The 19952-nt window shown below is 37.4% G+C and overlaps 2 protein-coding genes and 1 pseudogene across 3 annotated transcripts; all 3 read right to left on the reverse strand.

Moving 5' to 3' along the window:
- Nucleotides 1-431: 431 nt before the first annotated feature.
- LOC104733638 (histone-lysine N-methyltransferase ATXR3) lies at nucleotides 432-11711 on the reverse strand. Its single transcript, XM_087479537.1, has 20 exons — nucleotides 11312-11711; nucleotides 8676-11155; nucleotides 8480-8536; nucleotides 6970-8091; nucleotides 6373-6746; nucleotides 5758-6291; nucleotides 5578-5678; nucleotides 4094-5141; nucleotides 3934-4005; nucleotides 3682-3792; nucleotides 3482-3582; nucleotides 2983-3082; nucleotides 2757-2852; nucleotides 2367-2534; nucleotides 2158-2283; nucleotides 1960-2013; nucleotides 1611-1858; nucleotides 1413-1521; nucleotides 1032-1334; nucleotides 432-940 (listed from the first exon to the last, which is right to left on the reverse strand). Exons 2-20 carry the CDS (start codon nucleotides 10999-11001, stop codon nucleotides 761-763), a joined length of 7230 nt encoding a protein of 2409 aa, XP_087335663.1. The 5' UTR covers nucleotides 11002-11155; nucleotides 11312-11711; the 3' UTR covers nucleotides 432-760.
- A 2715-nt stretch (nucleotides 11712-14426) lies between these two features.
- On the reverse strand, nucleotides 14427-15453 carry LOC104732131 (proteasome subunit alpha type-4-A-like; annotated as a pseudogene).
- Nucleotides 15454-18372: 2919 nt separating this feature from the next.
- On the reverse strand, nucleotides 18373-19575 carry LOC104732134 (uncharacterized). Of its 2 annotated transcripts, XM_087479540.1 has the most exons (2): nucleotides 19091-19508; nucleotides 18373-19048 (listed from the first exon to the last, which is right to left on the reverse strand). In XM_087479540.1, the coding sequence occupies exons 1-2, from the start codon at nucleotides 19443-19445 to the stop codon at nucleotides 18573-18575; spliced, it is 831 nt and encodes a 276-aa protein (XP_087335666.1). In that variant the 5' UTR covers nucleotides 19446-19508; the 3' UTR covers nucleotides 18373-18572. The 2 variants fall into 2 exon arrangements, with proteins under 2 accessions (XP_087335666.1, XP_010449961.2); XM_010451659.2 differs by having other exon boundaries at nucleotides 18373-19575.
- Nucleotides 19576-19952: the final 377 nt, after the last annotated feature.

Below are 19952 nucleotides of genomic sequence, written 5' to 3' on the forward strand. Positions count from 1 at the left end.
ACTGGTTAGATATAATTTCAACTATTTTGAGTTTGGGAAATTTTGAAATCTCAGTAAGTTACCTGATCTGTTTCAGTGCTTTACCTCCTACTCAACAACAATTTGCACATCTTGTTTGTTCTAATTTGGGTACATATATACACACAAGCATACCTAGCTGTGATGTTTACATAAGATTTTACACCTTCAACTGTAAAAACACAAATGATTTTACACCTCAATTGGTAGGAATACAGATTACTAACAAATGCACTGTCAATCCTACCTTTTCATTATGAACCAAAGATGGCTTACAAGTAAGATCCGATTTCTTGCTATTTCAGTATTTTCCAGTTGCCACCAGCAAAAACAAAAAAGTTGCATACAAAGTTCCAAAGTATATATTTCAACTTATCTTTTTCCATTTCTTTTTGGTGCCAAGCTTTAACAGATTTAGAAACACGAATAGATTAACTATTTATTAATAATATAAGGTAACAAAAAAGAAAAACAGAAGAGACCCTAGTCAAATGATTCTCCTCTCTGAAAATTATGTGAGCCTAATCTACCAGGAATAACGATGTCCCTAACCCAAAGTTATTATCAATTTCCAAAATCACATATATGGCAAAGCTATACACAAGAATGAGGGGAAAGCTGAGGACCTTTGAAGTGAATGGCTTTGGTCATGGATAAGAGACTATTTATAGTAACTATGTGTTGCCCTAATTGCTCGCTTTCCCAAAAGGGCAACCGGCTAAATTAAAGAGAAGATTTTTACCTAACTATCCCATGTCGCTTGGAAGACCTGCCGTCTATTTCTTAGCCACTGCAACAGTTCTCTATCAAGTGATGAGTTGTTATTAAGGACGGCATCGAACATCGGGCTTCCAAATACTCTTGGGGCGCTTTTGAACGTCCATATTTTATCCTTTGGCCACGGTCGTTGAGGTTGCTTAGACTGTACACACAGATAAAAAAAAAAACCGTGTCATTGACAGTGAAAAGACAGATGAAACACATTTCAGAAGTGCGTTAAAGAAAGAAATTACCATCTGTGAAACCATAGTTTTCACCATCTTTGGGCCATAAACACGATGCTTCGATGGTTTCTGGGCCTTTGCATAGAAGGAAGCAACATCGGGTAAAGACAAGCAACCTCTGGTTGCTCTCACCAATGTAAGATCTGGATCAGTATTTGTCTGGTTGTACCAGTAAATTAGCTGCCCAAGACAATAATTCTCGCCATAAGTCTTCCGGTACTCCTTGATACTCGCACCTAACTTGTCAGCATACTTCGCCCCCAAATCTAACGGACTAATGTGTACAGGAGAAGAGATGAAGGACTTGTATTCCTGCGACATATCAAGACCCATCTGTTAGAAGAAGTTCAACAAGATTTATTCTTTCGTTACTCAAATTAAGCGACTTACCCGAACTTTGAAAAAGCACTTTGTATAAGCATATATGTGAATTAAATCAGCTGCAGCATCATTCCGACACTTGTATGTACATGGGAGATCTCGGATCTCATCTCTCAACCTTCATGGGAAATAATCTTAGATATGAGTTAACTGTTACGTAAGAGCGTTTTAAGCATACGTAATACTAATATGATAGTATGTACTCACCAAAGTAACGATCTTTGAAGCTCCTTTAGGACATCAGCAGATCCAGATGGATCATGGGCATGAATTTTGGAACTGAGTTCATTAAGAATGCCTTCTTCCACGTGTGGTGACAAGCTCTGAAGAAGCTCATCAACTAAGGAGCCATCCCCGTTCCAAATAAAAGAGACAGTTTCTTCAGGAGTGAGCCTCTCCAGCGGAGGAGGGGCGTTCTTGGGATCCCCAAACACATGTCTCATAACATATCTTACCTGTGTATAATGCTAATTAGAGACTACCTTCGTTTGGGAAAAACATATTAAAACACTTGCACAAAACTATGTTTGCTTTCATGATGAGAGATTGCAGTCACCTTGTCAAGTGTAACAGCCAAATTTTGAAGCCTCTGATTGTAGACACCCTCAGCCTGTCGCGTTAAAGATACAGATACAATAAGCATATAAGAGTTAGAGAAACAAAGAACATCCCAAAGCTAACACAATTCTGAGGCACATAAGGTATGAGGCGATTGAAAGAACCAGCAAAAGGTTAAGATGAGTGATAGTCTCACCTGAACCTCAGCATCACTTTTCTCAACATCAAGGTGTATATCTGAAAAGTATTTCCTCTTTTCTTCTAGATTGTGCTTAAGGATTTCCTCGGGAAGCTTTGTTCTCTCGAAGTTGATGAACCGCACCTTTACGCACAAGAAACTTCGGTCAGAAGTTGTAATCCCATGTAGTGATGTGACAAACAAACATAAAATGATTCAAGACTAACCAGACGAGCAGAATATGCAATCACCCAATCTGGCAACCCACCCAGCAAACAACTTCCCAGTCCAGCTCTTCCCAACTCAAGATAATCTTCTTCTGAAACTGAATTCAGTATACAAGCTTCCAGCATCAGTCTGTGTCGATCCAGCAGACCATGCCAATCCTTCAATACCTGTTAACAAAAATCGTTCAGCAAATTCAATTGACATTAAAGGGATGAAAGAAAAGATTTTTAAAATTTTTGCTACAAATGAACAATTTAGCTTATTAGTAAAAGAGCGCATACAGCAAACCTCTAGTACTTCTAAACTCCATAAACAGAGACAATATCATTAACTCTCATGTATCTTTGACACCAGAAATATAATCATATGTTTGTTAACAGCACAAGTACCTTCTGAAATGCACCTTCACCAGTGAGATTCAAGTAGCTTCCGCGGCATACTTGGCTACCACACAAGCAAACAGACGCTTCATATTCTTCCTTACTCTGTCGCATACACAAGAATCTTATTTTAGAATCATTCTTTAGACAGTGGAGTGGAAACATTACGATTAGTCCAACGAAATAATAGTTTGCTGCAGTACGAACTGCATAAAAGGGAGAGGGATGAACAGACCTCAGTTACAGAATTATAATCGAAAGTTATCTCCTCGCCATATTCAATAGAACGTACAGAATAGATACCAATCTGGTAGTGTCCATCCACTGCAGTAACCCTGAAAGCACCAGATGAGAAAGGGAAAAATGAGTGAATTGTATACAATTTATCAATTATATAAACAAGCATCAGGGAGTTCTCCACTCCACTTTTCTAAAATTGCATGTATGCATAAGAGACGAACGATACTTCCCAGATACGTGTGTGCATAGGAGATACATTCATACGCAATAGACAAAGAGTTCTCCACTCCACTTTTCTAAAAATGTATGTATGCATAAGAAACGAACGATACTTCCTAGATACGTATGTGCAGAAGATACATTCATACGCAACAGGCTAGTTTAAGCATGCATCTTGAATGAAACTAATCCAAACAGCTGTCACTTGGTTCTGCTCTCTGAGTCCAGAATTCTGGAAAAATTGGTTGATTGCAGAGAGGAAGAATTTAACTTACTTAGCTTCGCAATTAGGTCGGCAAGAGTGACAAATTCGACTTGCATAGTTAGCCTTGTGCATGGCATCAACAACAACTAAATCATATCCATCGGCGTCACCCTGCCCGTGCAACATAAAAAGTAAGAACATGATCTAAATATTAAATACAAGCCCAAACATCATAGTTTCATCATACCAAACATCATAGCTTCATCATACCTTTGGTCTCTCAAGATATATATTGTAGAACTCTGGTGCAGGATCAGTTTTGTTTTCCTGTAAGGAACGAATCCCATCTTGCTTCTCAAACCACTTCCAAACAGGATAAACCTAAAATATCCAAAACAAGTCAAAATATAAGTTCAGAAATCCCTTTAAGAGAATGTTTTAATCTATAAGTACAGCAGGCCTGATGAACTTCAGAAAATGTTTCTGCTGCAGCAACATAAAACTACAAATCTACGGACCCACCTCTCCAAGAAATTCAACAACAAAATCTTCTTCTCCAAAACCACCTTCTTTGTTGCACACAACACCGAGGCCCTAATTGGATAAAAAAGTAGCCACAAAGCAGATTAGCAAACAAATCCTAAATAAACTGATGGGATTCTTGTGAAAGTCAAATAGATACCTTCCGATAAGAAACATATTTATCATCAGAACGACTTTCTATTTCCTTTAAAACGCCTTGACACATCTTCAGAGTTCGTATATCACACTCTTCACGAGCACTCTCTTTGAGCTCTTCAATCACAGGCCTTAAAGGGAATACCATAGGGGTGTTTCCAGATCCAGTAAACAGCCGGACTTGCCTGTTCAGGGTACGTAAGACTACATCTTCTACAAATGAATGTTTATCCTGAAGTGACCAGTCCAAATCTCCGGGCATCGAATCAAGTAAGAGGTTATGGGTATAAGGATCGATTCCATAAACCTCTTGCTCTAAAACCTCATCGCCAAGACTCTTTCTTGGTTTATACTCCTTAACTTCAGGAAGTTCCATATCTAACTCTTCAATGCCATTTCTTTGTGCATTAAGCTTCTCACCATAATCCTCTGGCAAAGAAACCCGCATCTTACGTTGCACTTCTTCCTCATCCGCGACAATTGCATACTTTTCAATCACTTCATATTTCCTAGTAACGGGTGGCACAAGACTAGCTTTGGTCATACGTGCACCCCATTCACGCTCTTCGGTCACAGAATCAAAGGATTCATCTGCTGTGAAGTATCTTTCGACGCGCAAGTCCTGTGATCGACCTTCTGAACGGATGTCCGATTCACTTTCTGAAGCCGAAGCTGAGCTATAATTGTCACTCTTGCCATTGTCAGAGAGTTCAGAAGATGTTTCACTACCTGAACTAAACGATTTACGATTCAATTTAGACAAGCGCCTTTTGATTTCTCGGTCAGATGCATATTCTCCATACTCTGAAGCACCATTTACACCAAATGTGTCACCAGTCCTGCTCATGTACTTCTTTTCAGTTACGGTTTTGCTCAACTTCTTGTTGTACTTGGAGGCTGATGAGAGCCCTGAGCCATCTTGCCATGACTTCATTAGTTCATCTCTTCCATATGAAGAAGTAACCATAGAGACCTCTTCCAAACGCGTGGCAAGTTGAATAAACAGTGTGATGATTCGGTTCATGTCTTTCGAGCCCCCTCGATTTCTACCCCTGGATACATAAGATAGTGTCAGAAGCAAAATTGCAAAACCAGTAGTACAGAAAATGAAAAATTAGCTTTTACATTATTTACAATACCTCCTACTTAACAACTACGAGTCAAGGAAACAATTATTCAACGGCAAGGCACAAGAGTAAGAAGTACGCAATTCTACAGCCAAACAAATGGAGGCCCAAGAACCGAGCAAATGGCAAGAAAACGAATATTGACTTGAGTAATCATAACCCATAACCCAGAAAGGACATCAGCAGCCATTCAACATATTTCTTATTGGGCAGAAGATCAATAGAAAAGAAGTAATTTATCCACAATTTGCAGAAAATAGATTTGAGTGATATTGGCATAATCATGTAGTACGAGAAGCCTCTCAGACAGAAAAAAAAAAAAAAAAAGAAAAAGAAAGAAAAGAAAGAAAAGAAATCATACTTAATTGCTTCCCTGCACATGCGGCTGATATCCTCCTTGACAGATCTCAATCCATGACTAACGTAGTAACCATTTTTCATTTTTTCCTCGATTTGAGAAACCTGGTACCCAAAAATACATTAGGATTAACTTACAACAGATGATAAAGAATAGATAGCAGACACGAGTACCAGAAAGCACCTTCAAAGCAAAGAAGTCAAAAGTATTCTGCTTCATGATGCCCCTAAGACTTAACGCAAGGAATTCCTCCACTCGCTTATACCCATGTTCTGACTTTTTAATTGCCCATCGCCTGATACGAGCATCCCTAGATAGTATCGCTGATGATCTCCTTGCATCATACAATTTTGAGCGTTTGTATAAGCTTCTTCGGAATAACTGATTGGCTGAATCTCGCTTTTCTACTCGATCAAAGTAATCCTTAAGGTTACCAAAATCATCTGTATCGCCCCCTATTCCCTTAGACTTAGCAGTATCTGTTGTCTGCTTGAGACTCCTTATCCTGGAATGCAATTCACCTGATCGAGTGTTCTCGCATCTGAGCCAACTTACTTTTGTATAATTCACTGTCAAATCTCCAAACTGGGGGCAGCCTGTAATGTCTACAGAAGATATACGGGGAAATAAATGAAGAATTTCCTCAAGCATGCTGGCAGTCACGTTTGTACAACCAACCAGAATTATCGAGTCTATCTTCTCCTTGTTGTAAGTGTTCTGCAAGAGAATATCATGTCTAATCAATGAAAATACTGGACTAAAATCAAATTCTGTAAAAGGAAAGCTTAGAGTGTTTACCATGATACTCCTGAGCCTAGAATCTGTGCAGTTGGGACCCAAAGAAGATAAGTCGACTAGTCTTGAAATATCTTTGTATGAATTAATAGTGGCCTTCCAATGTCTACAAGTCATGGAAGCAAATGCAAGTGATTTTACATCATATCTCAACAAATGAAACACCCGTGCTAATGCACCGCCATCCAACAGACCCCAATAAATCCCCACAGTGCCAGGAGATCCATTTCCTTCAACATGGAAGGCAACGTCCCCGCATAAATCCTCAAATGTCAACTCATCCTTCTTCTGAAATATTTGTGTATCTTCCGCTTCAAAATTTTCTCCACTTTCACCAGCCATCAAGCGAGCTCTTTTCGTATAGCAAGAATCAAATTCTGATGTTTAAGAACCAAAAGCAAAAGAGAGGAGTGAAATATGTTAAAATACATTTGAACGCAAGAATAGAATGTAGGTAAAACCAGAAGTAAATGAAGAAAAGAAGGAGACAACCCCTAAGGTGATGATAAACCAAGAATAAGTTTAAGGAAACTGAGCAAGAGAAAGTACTAGTTAATAGGAGGGACGGGATCACGACTATTGTCTGGTAGTTATGCATACCTGAAGATTGGTACATGTACTTTTCACTCTCTTTCTTAGGCTGTCTTGTATGGATCCAAGAGTCTAAAACATCGTTTATGGCAGCCGAAAAATCCCGACTCTTGAATGTTTTCATAACCAATTGATGAAGTTTCCCACGGAAATAACCAAGAAACTGAGGGTGCATACCATGGAACGAGTTTAGACTTGTGTCCATTTCAGAACGCTTACAATCCTGTGTCTCTAGGCCTTGACAATCTGAAGGCAGAGCTGGGGTTTTCCCCCGAAGCTTTGCAATGGTTTCAGGAGTTTTTGTGATAGAAGTAACAGGGACCCAGATTTTATCAGACTTCCTGAAGACACTGCTGTGGCTCTTTATGAAACCTTTATCCACCAATATTTGAAGCCCCGAAAATGGCAGAGGTCCTTGTTCTTGCCCAGCCCCATCCGTGTAGAACCAATCACCCATATGCAATTGCAAATCATCGACCGTACACAGCCGATCCCTAGGAGTGTTAACAGATGTGTCAGTTCTCCAAAGTCCCTCCGAATCTTGACCATTGCAAGCTGTTGATTGACTTTCCACTGATTCCCTCTTGGAATCACTAGATGCAGGGGATGGACGAGCAGGCCTTGAAGTGCACCGCTCCTTACCACGAACTTTTACTCGGGGATCAGGAACTGGTGCAACTTGGTCATTAACAACCAAAGAGTTCAGCCTAACAACGGACAGAAAACTAGCTTTTACTCCTCTCGCCTGATTTCTCTCATCTACTCCAGAAAATGTCCACAGTGGAAGTTCAAGCCTAGAGCTACTGAGAGGATAATACAAGTCATCCTTGTGATGCCATCGAGGATCCTCATAGCCGGATTTCTGCATCAGGCATAATGGGAAACCATCATTCAGAACAATTTTCTTTTTGTAGTATCTATCTTGAGAAGCTTCATCTTGTCTTATCCAGTCCCCGCCTTTGCAAGACCAACGACCCGAAAACCAGCTGCCTATCTCATCACTCTCAGAACCATAAACATCGTCTGACTTATATTCTTCGATCCCCCTTTTCATGGGCTCTGAACATCCCAACAACTGTTCATCCACCAGATCCCATTTATTTGCCTCTTGATAGTGACGCCAGGTGATACCTGCATATCCCAGAGTATAAATTTTCAGTATATTCATGCAAAAAATGCAGCTATAGAAGAAGCTATGAGTATTCAAAGTTGATGTCGTCCAAAAGAATCTCTATGCTCATGCACAAACCAATCATATGGCAGTAAGCTATTACATCTAAAACAAACATCAAACACTTCCCGACACTTTTTCGTGCCATGCCCATATTTGCGTAAGGAATTCAAACACTACAAGACGATCTACTATATATATAATTATAAACATATTTAACAACATTTGCTTTCTGCTTGGGGGAGAAGTTGGCATAGTTGGGAACGGAAACTGCCAGAAAGGAATAGAAGCAAATAGATAAAAAACATGTCATGCTACATAAGTGCAAGTGGTGCCAACCAAACATACCTTCAGATGTCACACATCCTTTGGTCTCTTCAAACTCAACTTTAACCTCCAGAGCTTCTGCAAAGTGATAAAAAATAAGCTTGTCTTAGGGCATAGAAGCCTCGGGATGAAATCAGCTAAATATATTAAGAAAAAATCTCTTTATAATTGCTAGGAGCTGGCCCAAAAGCAAATATATGTACATCTATTACGGTACCTCCAAGTGTTTCAAGTTCTTTGCCAGGAGTGATAGTATAACCCTCCAAGAGATTTGCAATCCTCTTATCAATCTGGAAATCTTCACAATGCTCTACTAAAAATTCATTAGCTTCTGGTACGGACACTGATTCAGGCAAGGAATCTCCAACTTCTTGCTCAATACACACTGCTTCCGTAGTATCTGCAATGTCTTCTAATAAATTACCAGGAGCTTCAGGAGGATTGACGAGCTGTGTCACTGCATCTGACACAACTGATGGAAAATTTATGTTGACCACAGGAGATGTTGCATTTTCAATAGTGACCCACCTATTATTATCTGAATGTTTAACCATATGATCAGAGAAAAGAATGCCTTGCTCCATAAGAGCTTTGAGTTCAGATAACTTAGCAGGCCCATGTTCCATGCCATAATAATCAAGATAAAACCACTTCCCCAAGGATGAATCAGCCGCCACAGGATCATGGGGTGGTGTGTCGCAAATGTCCATATCTACCTCCATTGATGGCAACTCTACAGTAGAGGGTTCACCAACTTGCACAGGCTCTTTTCCCGTTGCACAAGGACTTGGAATTTTGGATGAATCACAGACGGAATTTTTCTCAACCACGGGATTATTGTTGTAGAGAATATTTTTACCTTGCAATTCTTTGCTTGATGAGTTTAACTCTTTTCCACTAGAATCCTTATATTTGTGCTTATAATCAAGCTCCGTACCAGTCTGAAAATCCCTCCTCTCCCGTACTCCACTTTTCCTGCTTATTTCCCTTTGCCCGTTACGCCTGTTACGGTCACTCTGGGTATCTTCCAAAAAGTTAGGAGTACAGTCTCTGCGGTCACTGGGCCTTGAGCGGTCATGAGGTGACCACTCAGAATAACTTGGACTTCTTCTATAATCATGGTGACGGCGGTCACGTGGAGACCTTTTACGAGCATGTGCAGACTTCTCAAAGATGTATGGTGATCTCTCCCGAGCATATGGTGATCTCTCCCGATGAACTGGACTTCTATCCCTGTGTTCATAGTACCTAGACCGGTCATGTGGGTCCCAATCAGATCGTGCAGGGCTGTGTCCATGCCTGTCTGAAAAAGCCTTGGCAGGGAAAGGTGCGTCTTGATGCTTTCTAGGATACTTATCCAGAGGTGAAGTTTTTGACGAATATGAATCTCTGTACGGCCTCTCAGCAGAATGCCGTGAATAGTGGTCTGAGTGAAGAGAGCGAGAACAATCATCTGAAAGTTTTCTACATTTAGAGCTCCCATAATCCCCATAATCAGCATAGGAGTGTTTGCGCTCAACGCTATCTGGTTCAGCTCCATGTCGCTTCAATCTGTTCACAGTAGAAGAGTACTCCTTTACAAGATTACTGGGATTGTTGTATTCATTCTTGTGTAAATTATCCTCTATAACAATTTTAGAACTGATTCTTGTAGCCCTGTCATACCCACTTCTGACGTCTCTCCGGTGGTAGATATCTTCATTTGCAAACCTTCCACCGGGCGGGGTACGTTCATAATCATATTCATATTTCCACGCTTTCTCTCTGTCTACTCCATTCCTACGAGATCTGGCGTAACTATGATCATCCATTTTTTGCCATCTGTCTGGGATGAATTCCCCTTTTTCAATTTCATCACTGGGATCTCTCCATGATCTGAAGTCACTTTCTTCCTTATCTCCTTTCCAGTTCTTATCTGCGGAAAAATCCCTTCTCTCCACATACCCTTTATGATATTTTAGATAACTGAACTCACCCTTGGAAGGTTCATCTTTCTTCCAAGTCTCCCCAATAATCTCGCCCTTTTCGATCTCACTCCTCTGCAATGACCTTACTGGCGAGATTTCACCATTCTCCAAATCCCCAGGAGGCTTCAACGTACCTAATTCACCCTCTTCCACTTCATCCTTAAACCCAGAATCTCCACCGTTTTCAACTTCTTTATTCCCACCACTAGTTCCTCCTTTAAATTCACTCTTCACCTCCTGCTCTTTCGGCTCCACAGGGAGTTGCACTACCTGCGTCGTCTGTTCTTTCGACAGAACCTCTCCTTGTTTCTGCGGCTGTTTGAGCCTCCTCTTAACAACTTTACGAATTACCTTAACAATTCTCTTCTTCTTAACTGGCTGAGACGCTGAAGGTTTATTATTATCATCAGCTGGCTGAGACTCCGGAACCTTAGTTGAGATAGATGTGTGACCATTGTCCGAAGTAGCAGCACTCTTGCTTTCATTGCCTCCACAAAGAGTCGTCTTCTTCTCCACAATTGGAAGCTTTTCCATGATATTCAGTAGAGGCATGCATGCGACACCCCCATCGCTCATGGAGGAAACACCAATCCAAATTTCTCAGTCACCAAAAACACTTCCCCCTAATTTCCCCCTTTCCCGGGGAAATCAATACTCATGCTTTTGCTTCAGAACCTCACCGCTAAAGTTCGCCGATTTCTCCCAACACGCCGGACTAAACTCACCAACCCTGAAACACCCAAAAAGTAAATGTAGGGTTAGCTTTAACCCAGCGAAACCAAAGGGGGCAAGGAAGAACGAGGAAATCTCAAAACCCTACAAAGGACCAAATTGACGAAATAGAAGAGACGCGAAAACAAACGAATTGAAGCTAGAAAAGTTTTACCGGGAAGATAACGAAACCTAAAAGAAACGGATCAAGAACCCTAGAATGGAGCTAAGAGAGATACGAATGAACGAAGAGAAAGAAGGTGAATAATTTATCGAGGAACGAAGAGGGAATTAGATCGAGGTCAAAGGAAGAGAAATCGAGAAGAAAACCCTAGAGAAAGCTTCTCACTAAATCTCTCTCTCTCTCTCTCTCTCTCTCTGTATTGCTCTCGTTTCGCCGGGAAAAATCTCTGTGCGCGGCGTTGTTGTTTCTCTATTGCGACCTTCGCTTCTCTTCTGTATCGTTTGTGTTCTCTCTCTCTCTCTTTCTCCCTTAAGTTTTTTTTTTTCTCTGAAAGACGAAAGCCGTCGTGTGTTAATTACTTTTTTTTTTCCTTGTATAATTTTTTTTGTTTACTTACTGGAAATTTCACTTTTCTTTATATAAAAAAATTCTCACCTTAATTAATTGAGATATGAATCCAAAAAAATAAAAAAGAGATATGAAATTGATAAATAGTATGATGAAATTACATGACAATAAGTAGACAAAATGATAATTGAGGGGAAGAAATCAAAAATGTACTGAAATAAGCAAACATGAATTGTACCGTGTTTTGCGGTTTTGGATAGATTTATATGTTGAGATACGTTGTTTTTTCGGTAACATGTTACCTTTTTACGAGAATATCTAAAATTTTCAAATAAATTTTTATTTATATTTTATCAATATGTGATATATTATAAAATCTCTATATTATTTAAAATTGGGATAATAAATTAATATGACAACAAATTAATTTTTATGTTGACCAAAAAATAAGAAGTTTTTATAAGTATACTATTTTTATAATTGGTAAATGTGTATATTTTAAATTTATTAAATTAAAGGTAATTTGGATATGTAACACTTTTTCTTGATTATTTACATATATAATTTGCAGATTATTAATCTATACTTTTTTTAAAGTGTGAAGAAACTTACATTTTTTGGGGGGAAAGACTGAATTACACTTTCATGGTGGATGTATATCACTTTTTGTATAATGGTGTTCATTTAGATAGGTGTATATATATATATATATGTGTACATTGACACTAGTCCTCAACTATAACGATACAACTTTTATCGACAAATGTTACTTCTCTATTAGAAGTAAGTAAGTACTATCGACGCAAGAAACAAGGCTTAAAAGCTGCTTATTTTTTTTTTCCTAAGTAGTATGTAAATAATAACTATATTAAATTACTGTGGAAAACTCAATTTATTGGAGGAAAATAATCAGGGAGAGTTTTCTCCCTGTTTCCCACCAAAAAAAAGAAAAAAAATTGTTGGAAGAAAAAGAGTTATGTAGAAGGTTTGGAACAATAAAGAGGTGTCTTCAAGAAAAAAAATTACGTTTAAATTGGTATTTTTGATTATATGATATAACAGTGATGGATTTTTCTAAAAAACATCTATGGCATAATTTACCATTTTTTGCGGCTATTTTTTACGATAAAAGAAACCAATTTTTTTGAAAACAGGATTCGAAAATAAAAACGTAAAGTTGTCACAAAACATAAATTGAATCATTTCTTCGATGAGAGGAACTTTTTTTGTATACATAAAAGTATGGGTAGACTTGTATATAAAGGAGAATTATTATTTTTTTCCATACTGGTTAAATTTTAGGAACTAACTATCAAGTAAATGGTTCAATGTAGTATTGTTTATACATAAATAGATAGATGAATATATCTTGTCATTGAGACTAGTCCACAACTATAAGGATAAAAATTTCTTTGAAATTCTCTACAAAAAAATATATATTATTGATGCGAATAAATTATTGTGGAAAAAGTTACAGATGTGGATTTATTTTTTGGAGCAAAAATATCTTACAAATAATAAAGAGATACGTGGAAGATTTTTGAACAACGATGAGGTGTTTCTAATAATTTTTACGCTTAAATTAGTATTTTTAATTTTATAGTATAATAATAACCAAAATAAAGAAAATAATCTGCGGGATACCTTACCACTTTTGGTGGCTACTTTTTGACAACAGGAAAAGAAAACTAGAAGTAATTTGAAAACGAACAAACCAAAATTCAATGGTCATAAATCGTAAATTGAACCATTTTTCGACAAAAGAAAGTTTTTTTAACAAAAAGGCCGTGTTCGTTTAACAATCGCACAATTCATATCGGCGACTGATTTTTTTTTTTGACATATCAATTTTTTAATTATGAGTATACTAAGGGATATAACTATAAATTTTGTAAAGTGAAAACAAAGATTTCTATTTTTATGGTGAAGATGAAGATACAGTTTTATAGATCTGACAATGATAATTTAATTTATAAATCTAGCCACTGTCGCAAAATAAAGCTTGAGTTGTGTACCTGGTTTTTTCAGCGATTCTGAAATTTGGTAATTGAAGTCGCAACGACAAAATATTATGAGAGATGGAGGAAAGTAAATGCAATTTCGAAGAGAGCCAAAATATATTATTCACTAGACTTGTATACCATAGAACAAACAAATTGTCATATTGATTAAATTTTAGGAACTTATAGTTAGTATCATCTCTTACTAATTAGTAAGTATCATCATCTCTTTTAAGTATGGTGACTATGGTATGGTATAATTGGTAAGAAGAAGAAAAAAAAAAGCTCCTAGGCCAGTGAAAAATTCATTTGGCGCTCAAGGTATACGCTTTGAGCGGTAACATTTTCACTGTTCCGTTAGTAAACAGACACCTTGACCGTTAATAAACGTGGTGAAGCTTAAAAGAGATTCTGATTCTTTGAGTCTGAGCCATTAAATAAACAAACAGTAGACAAAGTAGAACCCGTTACATACTTCAATCAATGAATGTTATGGGCTTTCTCATGGGCCCGTTGGTGGTTGCTCATTCTTTTATTATGTAACCTCAAAAGTCTAAACTTTTAATTTAAGATGCTGAGAAAAAAGAAACAAGTTCTGTCCTAGAAAAGAGTAGTACATGATGATTAAAACATATGGATATGAATATATGATCAATAATACAGATGGATATGATGAAGAACATATCCAGAAACCTTAGCCAAATGCTTCCAAGTTCCCGGATTTGTAACTAGTTTTTTAGCCAAACAAGATTGCAGAGTTAAAAAGTTTCAGATTTCCATTCATAACAACATAACCCCTAACGATAAAGATCATCAATCACATGTATCATGCTCTGGTAACTGTTTCTGATGCGATATCTTTAAATCCAAAGCAAAACAAAGCAAATGGAGAACTACAACACAGAATATTGGAAACCAAACCATGCACCGAGGTGTTTCAAGGTTAGGAAGTTTCTGCAGCTGGTTGCGTCACACCATGCTTAACCAAGAGCTTAATGAGCGAGTCAGACGAGTGAATATGGTACTTAACACTTCCTGATGGAGTCAGATACACCTCAGCAAGCTCGAGTTTCTCAGCTGTCAAGCTTGTGCTGTCCATCGTCTTACTCAAAACCTTGATAGCGAGCTGAACCACCTCTTCCCTCGTTGCATCATCCTTGTAGTCTTGCTTAAGAATAGACTGAGCCGCTTGATGGTTTGCTCCAACGGCTGCAGCTTTCCATCCACCATAGTTTCCACTTGGGTCACTCATATACAGTTGAAACCCATGGTTCTTGTCCCAGCCAGCGAAAAGAAAGGAAACTCCAAACGGGCGGAGACCACCAAATTGTGTGTATCCTTGTTTGGTGTCACATAGAGACTGAACCAGCTGCTCAACCGGCATTGGCTCTTGGTACATAAAAGTGTAACGCTGAGCTTGGACTCTAGCGGTATTAATCAGAATGTTGGCATCAGACATTATACCAGCCACAGCACAGGCGACATGGTCATCGATCTTGTACAATTTTTTCAGTGGATGTAGAGGTCTGAAGAAGTTTAGAAGTGACTTTCTTCTCACCAACCAACACAACTCCATCTTTGGCCAAGATTCCAATTGCAGAACCAGCATTGCCAATAGCTTCCATAGCGTATTCCACTTGGTACAGACGACCTTCCGGTGAGAAAATTGTAGTGCGACTATCATACCTCCGAGACATTGTTGAAACAGCTGCACACCCCCCAACGAAACTATATCAGCAAAAGTTTCTATCTCAATTCATTCTACGACTAAAGGGCAGCTTCCAAAGAAAACTGAAGAACATTAAAACAGATTTTAAGTCACAAGGTTGAGTGATCCTAAGTCATTGTTCTCTGCAATTGATATTCTTAGAAGGTACATATTACTACTAAACAAGCGCACTCTGAGCAATTTCTCAGACTCTCGATGGTCACAGAACAACCCAAACCGGCTCAGACAAAAATAAAAATTGGGGGAAAATGCAAGCAGAGATAAAATTCAGCTGCATTTGAACTTCTCGTGAACAAGAACACAATTTCATAATTTATATGACAGTAGACTCAGAGGTTAAAGAAGACGACAACACTAAGAATCACGCACCAAATACATTGCAAACACTGAATTAATACATTGTATCAAAGAATCGCGTCAAGCTAGGGTTTTTCATATTAGCTCAATACTCAACTCGGTTATTAGCATCTCTACAAAAATTCTCTTACAAGAAACTTAAAACATAGGTTGAAAAAGAACATCAGTTGCAATAAGACTGCAAATAATATTGTTAAGAAACTAGTAAATACTTTAATTGCAACTGATGTTCTTTTTCATCCAATGTTTTGAATTTTGAATTTTGTTAGTTTTCAATTTTGTTAAGAAACTAGTAAATACTCTTAGAAATTAATTTATATTTTCTATATTTAGGGAATCTACTTTTATCTCAAACGGTTAAAAATAGATTTTTGAAAATTTTCAAACCCAAACCATTTAAAAAAAAAACCAAAACCATTACAGACATATTGGTAAACAAAAAAAAAACATTCAACATTTGTGTAACATAAAGAACAAAAGACCCCATTTTACGAAGACGCTAATGGCCCTGTTTGTTTGTTAGTCGCTCGACTAGCGACGGCGACAGAAAAAATAGACTATTTTAATAACAGAGAAACGACTTCAGCGACACACAACGACACACAGCGACCAACATAACGGTAAATACTGATATGAAATCTAACGCTATAATTTCCAGCGACTGTGAGAAATCTTTTTTCTGTCGCGCATTTTTTAAATTTTAGAAAAAGCTTCAGTGGAGAAGGAAGCATATGGGCTTTTCATGGGTCTTTGATTTTTTTCCTGTCGCTAGTCGAGTGACTAACAAAAGAACAAGGCCAATATACTCTTCTTATATATATATATAGGCCAAAGTGGGATGCAAAACTTGTAGAGGAAATCACAAACACTCCAACATCTAGTTGTCCTATATGCCGGCTTTAATAACATTTCTTTGATTGAGATTAATTCACTTGCAACTTCGAAGATTGCTAAGTGGAAATGAAGAATAATAGCAGAGAATAACGATAATTGAAGTTCCTTGTACATTACAAAATTACATTGTTTTTTCGTTTACATATTTTATAATAGTCTGTCTTTTATGAAACTAACTAGCTATAACATGTGAAAATTTTATTTAAGTTTATTTGTAATTTGTAAATAGTAATTCCAACCCAAAATACATAAACAGACAATAAAGAGAATATCACATTTTTATTACCTTTACAATTTACATAAAAATCGATAATAAATAAATAAAAATAAGTATATAGTATCCATACCATACATAAAAGCAAATTTTTTTCAAAAAAGAAAACCCGTAAAACTAATTGATAAATGATGATACAACGGTAAAAAAAAGCTAGTTAGAACAAAAAAAAAGGTTTTAGCAATAGAATACACTACGTATTTAGAAGAAATAAAGGGCTGACAAGCTATTTTCCAATAAAAACTATCGTATCAGGAAATAATATTCATCTTACCACTGCGATTGCCAATTATCAAAACCCTTATATTGTTTCCGATATTTTTGTTAAGATAGCGCAAGGATACATACGGCGTTCAATTGGTGACGGTGATCAAAGATATCACCACGATCAATGTGACACAAAATCTTTGTATGTTTTTTTCTTCTTTTCTTAACACAACTCTTTGTTATTTGTACGTTTGGATTTTTAAAACGAGATGTTGCGCACAGAAAAAAAGGACGAAAATATCTTAAAACGAGGCAGGACCATATCTTTGGTTGTTTTCTATTATATATATAAAATTCTTTTTGCACTTACGTATCTATAATATATAGTTTTATACATATACTGAATTACGCGTACATATACCCAAATATATATATACACTAAAACCTCTATAAATTAATACTCTATAAATTAATAAATTTTATTAGTCCTAAGTCGGGACAGTGTAAAAAATAACAAAATTCGATAAGATAATAAGATAATAATTTTTTTGAAATCTTCACGTAAAATATGGTCCCAATAATATCATAAATTAATAATCATGTAAATTTATATATATATATATATATATATATGCTGATATAGTAAAGTATGTTTCTCTTAAACCTCATATCTATAAAACAATTGTTATGTTGTATCTTTAAACTATAATGATATAAAATATTCTATAACATTTCATAAAACAGCTAAAACTTTTTAAAGTTTTCTTATGCATCATTTACATTTTGATAGTTTGATAGACTATTAAAATACGATAATTGATGTTTTTATTTATATATTTGAATATTTATGTCATGTGTATAAGTGAATTTGTCTATAATATTTGTAATTCATTGTCAATAATATTTTTTAATTATTTCAAATTCAATTCTAATACCATAAAATTTACAACATCCAAAATTCTAATCTTATTTTGCAACAATTGTCTCAATTTAATTTTTTAAAAATTAAACAATTAAAAATATACCTATAAAATAATAATTATTAATTTATAAATAAATTAATATCACTATAAATTAATAAAATGTCTTGGTCCCAATATTATTAATTTATAGAGGTTTTACTGTATATATATATATATATATTTATATAACATGACGATTTGACTGACTTAATATGGGTCAAGGTCCTCAAGGACGACACACACCTCATGTAGCCGTTGAGTAATGACCACTGCGTAGTGAATTTGTCCTTTAAAAATCGAATTTCATATAACATTATTTCAACGTACATAATCACCTTACAATTACATAAAATTTGCTTGATATTTTTAGAGCAATATATAACGAAATTTAGATCCTTTTAATTACTGTCTTCGCTATCGCAAAACATAAAAGAAGAATCTAGATCTTAACGTCTCAAACCCTTTTTTAATACGAAAGAGATCAACCCAAGGCAGGAGCCCTGTTTAGCGGAGCTGGACACTTGAAGCCACGAGGTGGAGTCTTACCACAGTCGACAAGAATCTCAAGAGCAATGGGAATAACGAGGTCAATGTTGAGAAGCTTCGCTCTAATGGTTGTGCAGAGACAAACCGCAGCGTCAAGACCCACCAAACCGTCAAGAAGTGGACAACACTTTGCCTTGGCGTAGGTTTTCCCTAGTCCAATGTGAATCAAACCACCTAGCACGTCCACACAAGCGCCTAGTTTCAGTGCGTCGATTGGACAAGTCTCTGGTTTAGGTGTTGGTGCGTGCTGTGGAGGGGGAGATGGATATGGGGTTGGTGGAGGTGGTGGTGGAGGACATGGCGTCTCTGGGGTTGGCGTTGGCGGCGGTGGTGGTGTTACGACCGGTGGTGTTGGAGCTGGCGGTGGTGGTGGCTTCACGGTGGGAGGTGGTGGAGGCTTCACGGTGGGAGGTGGTGGAGTGAATGGAGGTGGTGGTGGCTTCACGGTGGGAGGTGGTGGAGGTTTCACGGTGGGAGGTGGTGGAGTGAATGGAGGTGGTGGTGGCTTCACGGTGGGTGGTGGTGGATACTTCACGGTGGGAGGTCGTGGTGGCTTCACGGTGGGAGGTTTTGGGGTGTGAGTAGGTGGCTTAACGGTGGGAGGTGGTTTAACGGTGGGTGGTTTTGGGGTGTGAGTAGGTGGTTTGGCAGTGGGGGGCTTAGGTGGTTTAACGGGATGTTTAGGTGGTTTTACCGGGTTTGGAGATGGTTTAGGAGGGTCACTACAGTCACAAGCATAAGAGACGGCGAGGAGACCGAGGAGGAGGAGTATTACAAAGGCGTGGTTTTGCTTGTGAAGAATCCCCATGTTGAGAAAGAGGGTTTAGGGTTTGGTTTTGTGAACAGGTAATGAATTAGTACATCAAACTGTTATGTGTCTTCTTCTTTTTATAGACATAAGTCTCTAAGATATTTATTTATCTATTATAGTAATGTTCTCACTACCCAAAGAATAATAATAATAATGTTCTCATTACCATCATCCGTGACCGTGTTGATATGAACATGCCAAATTGCGAGTAAGATGATTGATCAAGTTGGACTATAATATGAAGCACAATAATATTTACAGGTCACTTGGTCATAAGAAGTAGAGAGTCCTTTCTTTTTCAAGAGAAACCAGGTTTTCGTTAACTTGCGTATATTCATAACCAAATTTGTTTTTGGAGATTTCTTGGTTTTATATCCAAAATTGTTTCTCTATTTAAAAATCCTATTTTACTTATGAAAGTAGGTTATTAGCATTTTTTATGATGGTATTATACGTAAGTATTGATTTGTATGAGACAAAAAAGGACATTGTCACAGCCTTGTT

This window comes from Camelina sativa, chromosome 12 (genome assembly GCF_030686135.1).
Source record: "Camelina sativa cultivar CO46 ecotype springtype chromosome 12, ASM3068613v1".
Lineage (NCBI taxonomy): Eukaryota > Viridiplantae > Streptophyta > Magnoliopsida > Brassicales > Brassicaceae > Camelina > Camelina sativa.

What these genes read in the sequence shown, in the direction of transcription:
- LOC104732134 (XM_010451659.2), bottom strand. Translation starts at nt 19,445, where the DNA reads ATGGGGATTCTTCACAAGCAAAACCACGCCTTTGTAATACTCCTCCTC.
- LOC104733638 (XM_087479537.1), bottom strand. Translation starts at nt 11,001, where the DNA reads ATGAGCGATGGGGGTGTCGCATGCATGCCTCTACTGAATATCATGGAA. An exon ending in AAAGTGATGCTGAGGTTCAG is followed by an intron (nt 2,014 to 2,157) that starts GTGAGACTATCA and finishes TTAACGCGACAG; the next exon opens with GCTGAGGGTGTCTACAATCA. An exon ending in CTTCAAAGATCGTTACTTTG is followed by an intron (nt 1,522 to 1,610) that starts GTGAGTACATAC and finishes TTTCCCATGAAG; the next exon opens with GTTGAGAGATGAGATCCGAG.